General features: G+C 37.7%; 1 protein-coding gene across 1 annotated transcript; it reads left to right on the plus strand.

Moving 5' to 3' along the window:
- Positions 1 to 1,376: 1,376 nt before the first annotated feature.
- On the plus strand, positions 1,377 to 11,343 carry LOC145983113 (calcineurin B homologous protein 1-like; the record flags this gene model as incomplete). Its single annotated transcript, XM_083116391.1, has 3 exons — positions 1,377 to 1,594; positions 6,499 to 6,762; positions 11,250 to 11,343. Coding segments are annotated over exons 1-3 (425 nt in total), but the record flags the coding sequence as incomplete, so codon positions are not given.
- Positions 11,344 to 13,730: the final 2,387 nt, after the last annotated feature.

A 13,730-nucleotide genomic window follows, 5' to 3' on the forward strand; every position in this document is an offset into this window, starting at 1 on the left:
GCCAAAATGTCTCTTCTGGTTAGAGGTGGTTTATATGTCCCCAATATTTTTGCCTTAGCTTCAAAATAAGATAAGTTTTCCTCCGCCATCCGCGTCTGTATTTGCTGTTCTATTTGTCGTTGAGGGCAATCTGGGGATGTAGCTCTATGATTACCTCGACATATGACACAAATAGGAACTTCTGTGCAGGAATCTCCATGTTTTTCTTTTCCACAGTTGATGCAGATTGCTTTTGAACGGCAGTTCTTGGTTTGATGCGCATAACGGAAACAGTTTTGACATTGTAAGACAGACCTCGTTCTAGGTCGGACCTCGAAAATTTCACTGTTTACTAGTATTCTTTCTGGTAAGACATTACCCTGAAAGGTTAGGCATATTAATTTTGTGTCTCTCAGATCGAAAGAACCCGTATTATTCCATACTTTCTTCTGCATACGCCTCGCGCTGATGACTGGGATCGCCGATTGCACTCCATCCATAATGTCTTGTACACTGATATCTATGCCAACTCCAAAAATAAGACCGTCTCGCTGTACAAGAGCTTGAGGAATTCTAGCTCGAACCTGTAAATCTTTATGATACATTTCGTTTTGTGTGAAAGCATTTGCAGCTTTTGCATTTGGAAAAGTCACACGGACTCTATTTTTACCACACTGTTCGATCAATTCTATGTCTAGTCCTGCCTTTCGAAATTTATTCCCTAAACTGCCACCGGACAGTTTTCCTATATTTTTTCCTGTTCCCTCTAACAGTACTATATATGGACCTGATTGTGCATTGTCATATGTGTACTGTCGTGATGGAGAATTTTCATTCTCGTTCGATCGGATGATTTTATCTGGTTGGGCAGTTGATTCTGAATCCGCCGATCTCTTTTTTGCACGATGTTCTTGTTTTTCTTCCTCCCCTTTCATGATAGCATCCTCGTCATTCACTCTTGATATATTAGTCTGTAGAAAGACGGGAGTTTCACCACCGCTTAATGCTAATAGGGTATCAGCAGCACATAGGGTTGCTTCTTCCCCCATTACACTGATTAATAGCGTTCAGGTGAGTCAGTTTATCGTTACCACTACTATACTCTTATTTACACAAATACACACACTAAGTTAATAAATCCAAATTAATTTTCACTTCGAATACCTCACAAGAGGTATTTTATAGTCAAACACGTAATAACTACGAAATAAAAACCGGATAACACAATCACGATCCGAAAAACCTCGTAGCCGAACACAAGCTCCGCTTGTATTTCCATTCCATAAAACGCGAGATTCAGTGTTGCAAATGCTCGGAATGGAATTTTCACGGAAGAAACAACGTGGCTGTCCAGATAACTATGATTTTCTCTGTGCAGGGGTTGGTAACATTGTTAATCGTAATTGGCTAACTAACCTTGATCTGTGCTTGTCTCCCTGCCTTACCTTGCTTTTGCGGAAGAGCAGCTGTTATTTGGCAATCGACAGTGGGTGTGTTTAACGACAGTATTTGTCTTGTGCGATACTTGTGAAGCTTACAGTAGATAAAATGGGAAACAAATCATCCTTATTACTAAGAGAAGAGGAAATCTCTGAAATTCAAAATGAAACTGGGTGTAAGTTATCCATACAATTATTTCGTGAATGGAATTCTATTTGTCATTTTATTTTCATAGGTTTATTGTTAATTTACTTGTTAAATGCATAATGGTTGTCGGAAAATAATTCTTACGATACCTAAACTTTCCATAAAGTGCTTACGATAAATTAAGGATAAGTACGTTGAGGGAAAGTTGAGCTGTCAATGTAGTAACCTTGACTCGAAAACTTGGCTGTTACGCAATCACAAAAGAGATTAAATCCATCCATCCAAAGAGCGTTTAATTTTCGATGTATTTCTCAATGCCCATTTGTGATAGTTACATATAATTCGATATTCTAAATATACCTGATGTTATCAGTCATATTTTGAAAAGGTAATAAATTAGGCAGTTTACCTTTGCAGGAAGTTTTTGAAATCCCGTCGCTCTTCTAACTTCTCAGGGAATGATTAGTAGTTTAGTCAAATAGAGCCGCATACGTGTTCGAATGCATGTATAGATTTCATACGTTTTAGTAGGTTAGCACGTGTTTTCACGATGTAAAATTTTTCTTTCCAACTCAAATGGTAATATTTACAATATGAACGATATCACCCTAGAACACTAACCTGCATTCCACGAGAAGTGGATCTACCCCATGTAAATAACAAAATGAATTAATGTTGAAATTATTGTCGTTTTCAATTGCAAAAAGGTTTAAATGTTTGTGAATGCATAAAATTTGCGTATGTCACAAACAAAAATTATGGGAACAGTTTCGGTAAATTTCTCATATCGTCAAACGGCTGAAATTTGCTAGTTCGGAACGAGTTTACAATACCGGACCACTCTCCAATTTCTATGAAATTTCGCCTACTCACTAATTGTGAACTCCTAATCACGAATTTGCATGTAATAATTGGTGGTCAAGTATGGAAATCGAGAAAAAAATGAAATAAACTATGTTTTCTTAACGTAACGTAACCCTACCATAAGAACAATAGCTCCACGGAAGACGCCATTTTCCCAACATGAAGAAATCAACAGGCAAGATAAGGTATAGTTCTCTTAGCTAAAATATTAATTTTTCTTTGTATTTATACTAATGGAACCTAACCTAACAGGCCTAACCTAACCACGTAGGCATTCCTCGTCTGTCGTCAACAAGATTGTTGTGCGTAAAGGAAGACCATTAGCTAATTAATTGCGAAAGAAAGATGGTTCCGAATTGCTGTGTATGGACAATCACCGTAGTAAATCGCAAGGTTATTTTAAAAGTTGTACACGTAAATGTACAATTTTAACAAGTGACCGCCAAATATAAACTACAGATACGTCATCAGGACACCGAAATTAGTAAGTATGCAAAATTTTATAGAAATTGGAGAGTGGTCCGGTATTGTAAACTCATGCCGCTAGTTCTTTTAATTTGAATATTCGTACTTACGTATTATGCATTGAGAAACATTGCTGAAGGTGTCATTTCGCTTATTTCCTGGAAATAAGCTCTATTTGCAACATATCGAGTAAGTTTTCTTCGTTGTTTCTTCCCTTCAGTAACACGCAAAATGGCGGTCACAGTTTCACTACCGTAGTCGGCATGCAGTTTTTCCACCCCACTCCACCCAAAAATACCTACGTAGCCCCACAAACCATTGACGCATAGTCCCACTAACCATTCCCAGTAAGGTTAGGTTAAGTTTGTCGCAATAGTTAAAAATTAGTTTAGAGAAAAAAATGCATAGCCCCACACATCTTTCCTGCATAGCCCCACGAACCATTGACACACAGCCCCCACAAACCATTTGCGGAAATGTACCTTCTTCAGTTACAAAAACACATGTTTGGAAACACTGACCGGGTTTACGTCATCACACATAGGCAACATCCGGCTGGAAGGAAATGGATGCAACAGCTTTCGTGCATCGATCACACATTTATATCTAAAAATAGATGATTTACTGGCAAAATTCAATGAACGATGCGAGAAAACTCTTTCCCGAACTTCCACAACTATAAAGTGCATTCGGTAAGTGATTTCTCCTGTAAATTTGAAGAAATCTGTTTGTCTGATATGAGAAAATTATCACAGTTTCATACATCGGAGACACATTTCTTGAATTTTAAGCAAGAAACTACTAATCTCATGTCTGTAACCTACATTTTGTGTGTAAGATGTTGGACTCTCCACTAGCTTGTGACACACACAATTAATATCCCTGTGTATTTTGGTTCACTTTTTGACACTAGGTGTAGTGCAGGTGTGTCCCGGTGTCAGGTTGGTGCAAGGAAATTATGTTCAGCCAAGTAAACGAAAAGCGGTGTTAGAGTTCAGAAGATTCAACAAATGCCTGTCTGCTGCTTTAAACGTTCATTTGATTAGTTGTGCAGGCACCAAATCAATGAAGTAGACGAGTTGGTGTTGTACCAACCAACTAGACGTACAGGTGCAGAAAGAGCCAAAAAGTGCAGCAAGCTAGATGGGGCTAATAGATATATATTAATTCCTATCAACTTTAAAATTAATGTGACATCTCACTATTAATTCCAGAGTTTTTTCATAGTACACACTATCACTAAACATTTGTAAATTTAATTGAAGTGACTCTCTTTTTTCTTAAATATTTATTAATTCACAAAAACAGAAACACAGTTAGAATAATTATTCTTAGTCTATGCATGACAAAACTACATTTGTTGAAAAGGATTTAATGTGTTGTCTCCCCCCCCCCCACCACTTGTAGTAAAATTTTCATATCCGCAAAACTTATTTCTTCAATTTTACAGGAGGAATTACTTACCGAATGCAGTTTCTTTATAATTGTGGAAATTCGGGGAAGTGTTTTCGCGCATCGTTAATTGGATTTTGCTGGTAAATCATCTATTTTTCGATATAAATGTGTGACCGATGCACAAAAGCTCTTGCATCCATTTACTTCCAGCTGGATGTAGCCTGTATGTGATGACGTAATCCCAGATAGTGTTTATAAACACGTGTTTTTGTAACTGAAGAAGGTACATTTCCGCAAATGGTTCATGGCTCTGTGTCAATGGTTCGTGGGGCTACGCATATTTTTTAGAAACCAATTGTTAACTATTGTAACCTATACATGACCCTACCTAACCTAACCTTACCGGAAATGGTTTGTGGGCCTATTCGTGAATGGTTCGTGGGCTTATTCATGAATGGTTGTGGGGCTATTTATGAATGGTTCGTAGGGTTATCCGTGAATGGTTCGTGGGGTTTTCGAACCTGGAAAAAAAAAATACAAAATCAGTAACACGAAAGTAGGTATTTTTCAATGAAGAAGGTTGCAACACTGCATAACCACTGATCATGGACAACGCTAGTCAAGAGTTCTCCGCCATATTGCATGTAACGCACTCGAAAACGAACAAACAAGAATTACTAGATATGTAGAAAGTTGAGATTATTTGCGTGAAAAACATGAAATGCCACCTTGAAGAATCCTTAGGAATGCAGAATACGTAAGTACCAATGTGAGGTACTTGTTTACTATCCTTCGGACAGATTTCGTGCATAGCCCCATGAACCATTTCCGGTAAGGTTAGGTTAGGTAGGGCCACGCATAGGTTACAATAGTTAAAAATTGGTTTCGAAAAAAATATTTGTAGCCCCACACACCATTCTCGCATAGCCCCACGAACCATTGACGCATAGCCCCACAGGTGTCCGAAGGATAGTAAACATTTACCCCAATGTGAAAAAGAAGAAAATAAAGAAAAATCAGACATTTGGTGGTTACTGAAATTTTACCAACCTTGTTTATTGCACCAAATACAAGATTGCTCAGTGCTCCCTACCTATGGATTGCATGCAAACTAAACAGTAGTTGAAAGCCATTCTTCCATGTGATCTATTTCACCACATTCGTCAGTATATGATTGATATTCATCAAGTTCATGTCTATTAACTTTTTTTTTTAGTCCAAGGGAAATCACAATTATATATTCAGACATTGAAATAACAAGTTTTTGTGCAAAATTCTATATGGAAACAAGAATCTCGGAAAGCAACTATCAAAGTCACGGAACTATCAAAATACAAACACCATCAGTAATACCTCATAAAATTCATGAACAGAATTATATATATCACAAATAACCTAGATAAATGTGAAATGAAACTTTAAACAAGCAAGAGCTTTTGTTCAACAACAGAGACTAGTAGAGAAGGTAGCCAGCACACATGCATGGAGGAAGGGGAAATACTTTCATGTTTCTTCCTGTTGGTCCTTACTTCCTTTTCTATGAAATCTCATTCTGTGCCACCTTCAATGGCTTTAAAAATTACTGTATCTAATGTTAACCCTTCTTGTTCGCGTGTGTATATGTCAGTATAGTACAGAGACCTTCAGTTTATACAGTTCTGTGTGGATTTGACAGCTAGGTGTTTTTTTCCTTGTCAACTGGCTGAAGTGTACTCGGAAAATATTTTACTTGTTTTAAAGAGCTGCCTGGTCTCATTCCATCAGGTTTCCCAACAAGTATCCTGTAAACTCTTCTTTCCTCTTCCAATTCGTGCCACATGGCCTGTCCACCTAAGTCTTTGATTTAATTTCTAATATCTGGATATGAATACAAGTTATGCATTCTTAGTTATGTAACAATCTCCACTCACCTGTGGCAGAGTGGTTTGCACATTGCGTTGCGATGCCAGGGGTCCCAGGTTCGAATCATGGATGTTTGTGAGTGCCCTATCATCCATTTCTTCATATCACTCATCCTCATCTTCGCAAATTAGCCAAATGTGGCAAAAATTAGCGAAGTAAAATACAATCAAGCAATCAAATCCACTAAACTGTCACCTCATCCCTTTTAGGTCCAAATATTTTTCTAAGGATTTCATTTTCAACTACTTTTAATTTATGTATGGTGACTGAGGAAAAATACTAACATTTTCATTTTGTTTGTTTCAGTCACGCCAAACCAGATCGAGCGACTCTACAGTCGATTCACCAGCCTGGATCGTGGTGATTGTGGATCTCTGAGCAGAGAGGATTTCCTTCGCATTCCAGAGTTGGCCATCAACCCTCTGGGCGACAGGATTGTCCATGCATTCTTCCAGGACAGTTCAGACGACAGAGTGAACTTCCGTCAGTTCATGTGTGTGTTGGCACATTTTCGCCCAATAAAGAAGAACAGGGAAAATAAACTCAACTCCAGAGATGAGAAGCTGAAGTGTAAGTGAAAATCTTTTCCATATATTTTTGTACTCTATGGATATAAACACAGAACAAGTATGCATGCCCTAGTTTTTTTTTTCTTCTTTTTTTTATTAAGGTAAATGCCTGTGTACACAGTTTGTTTCAAAATATATCACATTTCAATGTGTAATAAAATACATTGAGACCATGAGCCAGTCATGTTCTTTAACCTTTTGCTGCCCAAGGCCTTTTTCACATGTAAGCCTCTCTGTCCCGAGCCGATTTTGAGCAAAATTCAGAGTTTCAATTAAATGAGTGTAGATCGGAGACTAATTGCCCTAGAGAGATGAGTGATATACCGTTGTACGCGGAATGAACCAGAGATTCAGTCTATATGAAATTTTTGCAAATTCGGCGTATATGTAGCAGGGGGAGGGGGCTAACTCTCAAAATTTCGGGGGGAAAAATGTTGTTCCCCCTCCCTCCCCTCAAGCAAAAAGTACATGACAGTGTCGACATGCACATGGAAATGATCGCTAACATGTAAGGATCACAGAAATATTTGCATTATCATCATATGACCAATGTCTTGAGTTATACCCCCAAAAGGAATGGTCGCCACGCCACTGATTCAAGCTTCAAAATGCAGAGTTAAATTGAAATGACTATAGCTCAGAAACTAAATGCCCTAGAGATATGAAAGATATACCGTTGTATGCAGAATGAGTCACAGATTCAGACGATATATAATTTATGCACATTCGGCGTACATATGGAAGGGGAAAGGGGGAAATCCCCTCAAAAATAATTTTCTTTAAAAAATGGTGTTTCCCCCCACCCACCCGAAAAAAGTCAAAATGCAAAATTTATGCAAATTTGGCGTATATATGGAGGGGGAAGGGAGAAAACCCCCAAAAATTATTTTAAAAAATTGTCACCACCCAAAAAATGTCCTTGCACTTGGGCACAACATTCACGGACAAAAAGCTACAACGTAGTGAAAAACGAGCGCCAATTCTTGGAACTGCTTGAAATTCTATTTTTAGACAATGCTGGGTAACCCCTGTTACCACTTGTGGACACTTGTGCTAAAAAAACAAAGGTTTTCTTCAGCATGCTTCGAAATTCCATTCTCACAACGCAGATTCAACAACCAGTCTTCCCCCTCCCCCTGCTTGCGCCCTCACGGAAAACTTTCATTTTGACATCGGATACTGATAAACAAGCTTCCTTCGAATGCACTTAGCAGGAGCGAGTGAAAAGCATTGCTTTAGAACAACAAAGCCGGTCTTCATTTGTCGGCAAAAATTTTCATGAAGACAAAAAAAATGCAAGAAACCATTTCTGTTAAATACATGTGTTAGGAACAATATAAAAAAATAAAATCGAAATTCTAGCCAAAAATAGAAAAGTTATAACGTAAAAACTACGACCTTGACACAGCATCTCGGTCGAGACGCTTGGGACAGTGAGGGTTACATTTGGGTATCTCGTTCGAGATGCTTGGGCGGCAAAAGGTTAAGGAACATTTGTAATTTTAGGAGTTGGTAAAATATCAGTATCTCTGATTTTTGTATTCGTTCTCTATTAATATTGGCAAGAATTTCATATTTGTGCATCGTTGGTATTTACAAACATATTATTTTGTATCAAGTATGACTGAAAAGTACTATAAACCACTAACTGCTCACCTTGCACATCAATATCTACAATATGATCTGAAAATTCCATTGTTATTATTACCTCTCATGTTAATGTACACTATTCTTGTAACTGAGAATACAAAATACACAACAGATACTGGAAAACTTTCAAATCCCGCAGCTGCATGCTCCATCTAGGGAAAAATGTAGTGAAATGAGAGTTCGATCTGCAATGTTGCCAGGTTCAGAGCAAAGATATATTCAGTGTATGAAAAATGTAGTTCTCTCACCAGGCTTGTTGAAAATTTTTAACAGTAGGGTGTGTTGGGATAAGGTTAGAAGGGAGGGTTTGGAGTGGGGACGAGTGTCGAGATGGGGTTTGTTGGGGTGGTGGTTGCACTAATCACTATGTAGGCCCTCTCCAATCTTTTCTGTACTGAGGCATGAGGGATTGGGGTAAAATTTGGATGATGCCTACCTGGAAACTGTCATTGAGAGATTGCGATAATCGGTATGGACAGTGAAAGTGAAGTCCAGGTTTTGGGTGTAGGAGTAGTGGTTGTTGATCCAGAGACTGAGCTGTGGATGTTCCATCATGTGAAAGCCACCACAGAAGTTGCATGTAAGGATATAGATGACATTTGAGGTATGGCAGGTCCCTTGACAATATGCATTGCCCCTTAATGTTTTTTTAAGTCTTGCAACCTGCAGTTTTCCCTCTTTAGATGATAAACTCTTAAACATGATGCTACACACAAGGGGATAATGCAATCAGGTCAGTACTGATCCAGTCTCTTGAATGTTAGATGTGCTGTCTCCATATAGATGTTTACTGTACCTCGGTACCTTGATTTACTGTGGTTAAGAAGTTAGCAGTTACTTTTTGAACATTGTCATTACCCTTAAGGACAACGTTGATAGTATTTTTAGGTGCTATGGGTTATTTGAAGAACAAATTCATACAATGATCTCTTTGATTACCCCTCATATGTTCTAATGTGCAACTTGATTGCTCCAAACATTTTAAGGTCTACTTTATATTGTACGAGAGAAGCTGTGAAATCAGTCTCTGGAATGCTTTTATGGACATTTATTCCCCTAGCTGATGGTCCAAATTTATATCTTCCTGCATTATACATTCAGTCCCCATGGTCCCAGTATAGCATAAGCTGGCCTCCATGGCAGAGAGGTTATGACAGCTTGCTGTGATGACAGGGGTCCCAGGTTCGAATCCTAGCCTGAGCATGGATGTTCTTTGTGAATGTCCCTTCATCATATAATCACGAATCCCCATCTTCATGATTAGCCTCTTGGTTTCTTGAACCATAAAATCTAGGTTCCGCTATGCGTATATATATATACTTATGTCCAAAATTAAAGCAACAAACTGAAATTCGTTCCCGAGTGTCCGTTTGATCACATAATACGATCAGGTGATAGTAATATTTATGATGTCATATACAACTGGTTTAAGATAGAAAATAAACTAACCTTAATGTGCCAGGATTTATCAACAAAAAATCACGATAGCAACAGTTTAAACTTGGCAAATTTATATTTAAAAAAATCGCACGAGGAAAGTATTTGTTTGTTGCTTTACTTTTGGACACTAGTGTATATGTGTGTGTGTGTGTGTGTGTGTGTGTGTGTGTGTGTGTGTGTGTGTGTGTGTGTGTGTGTGTGTGTGTGTGTGTGTGTGTGTGTGTGAGAAATTGACAGTTTGTGTTTTTCATGGCCTCGCCACATGCTCATTTTAAAAAACAAAGATTGCATTGCACTGTAGAACTGCCAGATGGTGAATGATAGACATTGGATGAGAAAGCACTTTCACCAGTTGGTTTATTTGTTGGATAGTGGATAGGTGGGAGGGAAAATGTCAGAAATTGTGATGGGATCAGAAGGTTATGGATTGGTTAAGATTACAATTCGGTGACTGAGTGGCCATACTAGTTGATAGCATTCCATTGCATTTCCTTATTAAGCCCGCTAGGCATTATGATGCTCTTTGGAAATATTTTATATATGCAAATCTTTACTATTGGGGACTTGGGAATTCCAATCAGGGGTTGGCTTTACCAAATGCTACATTTATTTTCCATCAACCAGTCTAGCCATCTAAGTGGTCTAAACTCTCGAAGAAAGGAGAGACAAGGGATATCCACGGGGTACCGGTAGCCCTTGGACATGAAGTTCCTCGTAAAAGTGGTACAAAATTGTTTGTGTCTTACGCCAAACCAGCCTTTTTATAGTCAGGGTTGAAGTCCGTGGTAGTTAAGCTAAGTACTGATTATTGGGCTGAATCGTCGAATCAGTTGGATATTAATCCTAATATTCTGGGTTAAGAATGCATTGCTATCATATTTTATGCATTTTTATTTTACAGATTTCAGTGCCCTTAATTAGAAATCACTGGATGAGACTTTAATGTTAGGTACTTCTCAGTTAGAGGAGTAGCAAATGACTAGGTCAGGTACCAGAGTTGCTTCCTGCAAAATATAGAACAGGGGTTCCCAAACACTTTCGTTAAGATTTTTCCGCTGCACCCAAGTCAGAATGTAGGCCTATCAAACACTTTCAACGCTCAGTGTGGTTATATATTTTAAATTCAGAAATATTTTACATGTAAAAAGTATTAAATAAGCACATATTTGGAACAGTCATGTCATTGATTGAATTTCAGTGAACATTTCATACATTTGGAACATTTCGTGATGCCCCTGTAAGCCAGCCAGCGGGAACCACTGATATAGAAAATAAGTGTTAATTGTGCTGTTGTGCTCAAGAGAAGGTTATTACTGCTTAAATGTGTGAATTTAATGATTTAGTCATACCTAGGAATTAACAGCACTTTGAATAATGCATTGTTTTTCCTCCTTTCAGTTGCATTTAAGATGTATGACCTGGATGATGATGATAAGGTGTCTCGAGATGAGCTCCTGGCAATTCTTCACATGATGGTGGGAGCAAATATCAGGTAGGTTGCTAGTGATGGTACTGAAGTATATGCATTCTAGTATTTTACAGTTTGTATTGTTTATGCACCTTTGTTGAGTTTGTCTGGTTTTGTTTTACAACCACATTATGCACAGAATGCAGATAGGCTAATTGGGACCTTCAGTTTAAAATGTGATCCGAACCTGGATGTTGCCGCTATGCCATGCTGTGTGGTTTTTAATGCATGTCATTCCAACTTAACAATTTTTGATGCTACTCACCAAATGGTGCTGATGCCTGATGCTGCTTCTACCAAGATGCTTATAAAGTCTGGGGACTTTATGATTGGGAGGCTTTTGGTTTAAGTATTTTGGTAATTCAAACACTTCTGTCGTTGAGGAAGCAATGCATTTCAACACAATTGGAATGAAGACTCTACCGATAAGTTCACTTACGTCTTCAGAATGATCATTCTTCGTGGAACAGAACAACATATTGCACTATTTCAAAGGTGGTGTTGCCTCTGTATTTTCTTGTAGGTTTCGCTTCCAATGCACATTGGGTAAGAGAAGCACAGCATTTTTTCATAAATTTGTGAGTTGTCCACGAAACACCAATAAAGCTTGTTGATGCGTTGCATTTGGAGCAGGACATGATTTCTACAACTTTTTTAGTTACAAATGAAGGACTAAAATTAAATGGTGTGACTCAGTTGTTAGCATATGCAGATGATGTAGACTTACTGGGGGATGATGTGAATACAATTAAGAATAATGCTAAAATATTTTTCAAATCTGCTAAAGAGATAGGTTTGGAAGTTAACAAAGAGAAAACTAAATATATGCTTACAGGCCGAAACCAAGTGTTAGGTAATAATCAAAATCTAATTATTGATAACAACTCGTTTGAACCAGTTTCCAAATTCAAATACTTAGGAGTAATATTAACAAATGAAAATTATATTAAAGAGGAAATAAAAAGTAGGCTTAATTCAGGAAATGCATGTTACTTCTCTCTTCATAAACTTTTGTCTTCTCATTTAATATCTAAGAAACTAAAAGTTAAAATATACAAAACAGTAATTTTGCCTGTAGTATTATATGGATGTGAAACTTGGTCCCTTACATTGAAAAAGGAACATAAATTGAGAGTATTTGAGAATAAAATCATTAGGAAAATCTTTGGACCTAAAAGGGATGAGGAGACAGGTGAGTGGAGAAGGTTACATAATTTAGAACTACATAATTTGTATTCATGTCCAGATATTATTAGAATAATTAAATCAAGAAGACTTAGGTGGGCAGGCCATGTGGCACGAATGGGAGAGGAAAGAGGAGTATACAGGATTCTTGTTGGGAAACCTGATGGTAAGAGACCTGTAGGAAGGCCAAGACGAAGATGGAGGGACAACGTTGAGATGGACCTAAGGGAAATCGGTAGGGATGGAAAAGAGTATATAGATCTTGCTCAAGATAGGGAAAGATGGAAGGCCTGTGTTGCTGCAGCCATGAACCTTCGGGTTTAAGAAGGCTAGAGAGTTAGTTAGTTAGTTAGTTTTTAGTTACAAATTCAGCAACATGAAACGGGAAGATTTTTACCAAGAAGCTCAAACGAGAGCCAAAATATATATGATTTATGTCCTGAATAACAAAACTAAAATAGCTTATCTACTAAATTGTTGTGGCACATTGGCATATGCAGCAGGGTCAAAGAGGAGCATTCATTCCCCCCTGTAAAACTAATATGAAAAATATAATTTAGTTCATTGTGTTTTTTACATAAAAAGGAAAATTAATGTTATTTCCTTTTCAAATAATTCAAAATAATACATTTCCCCTCAACAGAAGAAGTGTTATTTGTCATGCTGGAAAATAATTGTCTGGTCCCCTCCTCCCGGAAAAGAAGTTTAGTTTTCATCAGGGTGCGAAATCCTGGGCGGCAGGGAAAATTCCCCCACCAACAATTTTGTTCTGAAATTGGCCCCCACCAAACTTTTTTGGGGGAAGAGTTTTTCTTCTAAGTCTATTCGACTGGAATAATATCCAAAACACACAAAGAGCCTCCTCATTTCTATGGACACTAAACCAAGCAATCCCCAGTCAGAAATTAGCCAGACTTGTTATTACTTCTCCATTTCTCATCACCTTTTGTCAGCTACCACAAAGTGTATAATTATATTAATGAAACACATAATAGCATTTAGATGTGAATTTTATATTGGAAACTATTATCTTATTGACATCTCTTAATTTTTGTCTCTCCCTTAGTCGCACAAATCTACTTTGGAAGTTAAACTACTGTTTCTAAATAGCTTATATTTGGAGCTGTTCTTATTTTAACTTGTAATAATTGAGGTTCAACTTTGTAACAATAGTAAACATAACTTGGAACATAGACAACATAACAATTAAACATCGACTCACTACC

Source organism: Lepisma saccharinum, unplaced genomic scaffold (genome assembly GCF_977018435.1).
Source record: "Lepisma saccharinum unplaced genomic scaffold, izLepSacc3.1 HAP1_SCAFFOLD_656, whole genome shotgun sequence".
NCBI lineage: Eukaryota > Metazoa > Arthropoda > Insecta > Zygentoma > Lepismatidae > Lepisma > Lepisma saccharinum.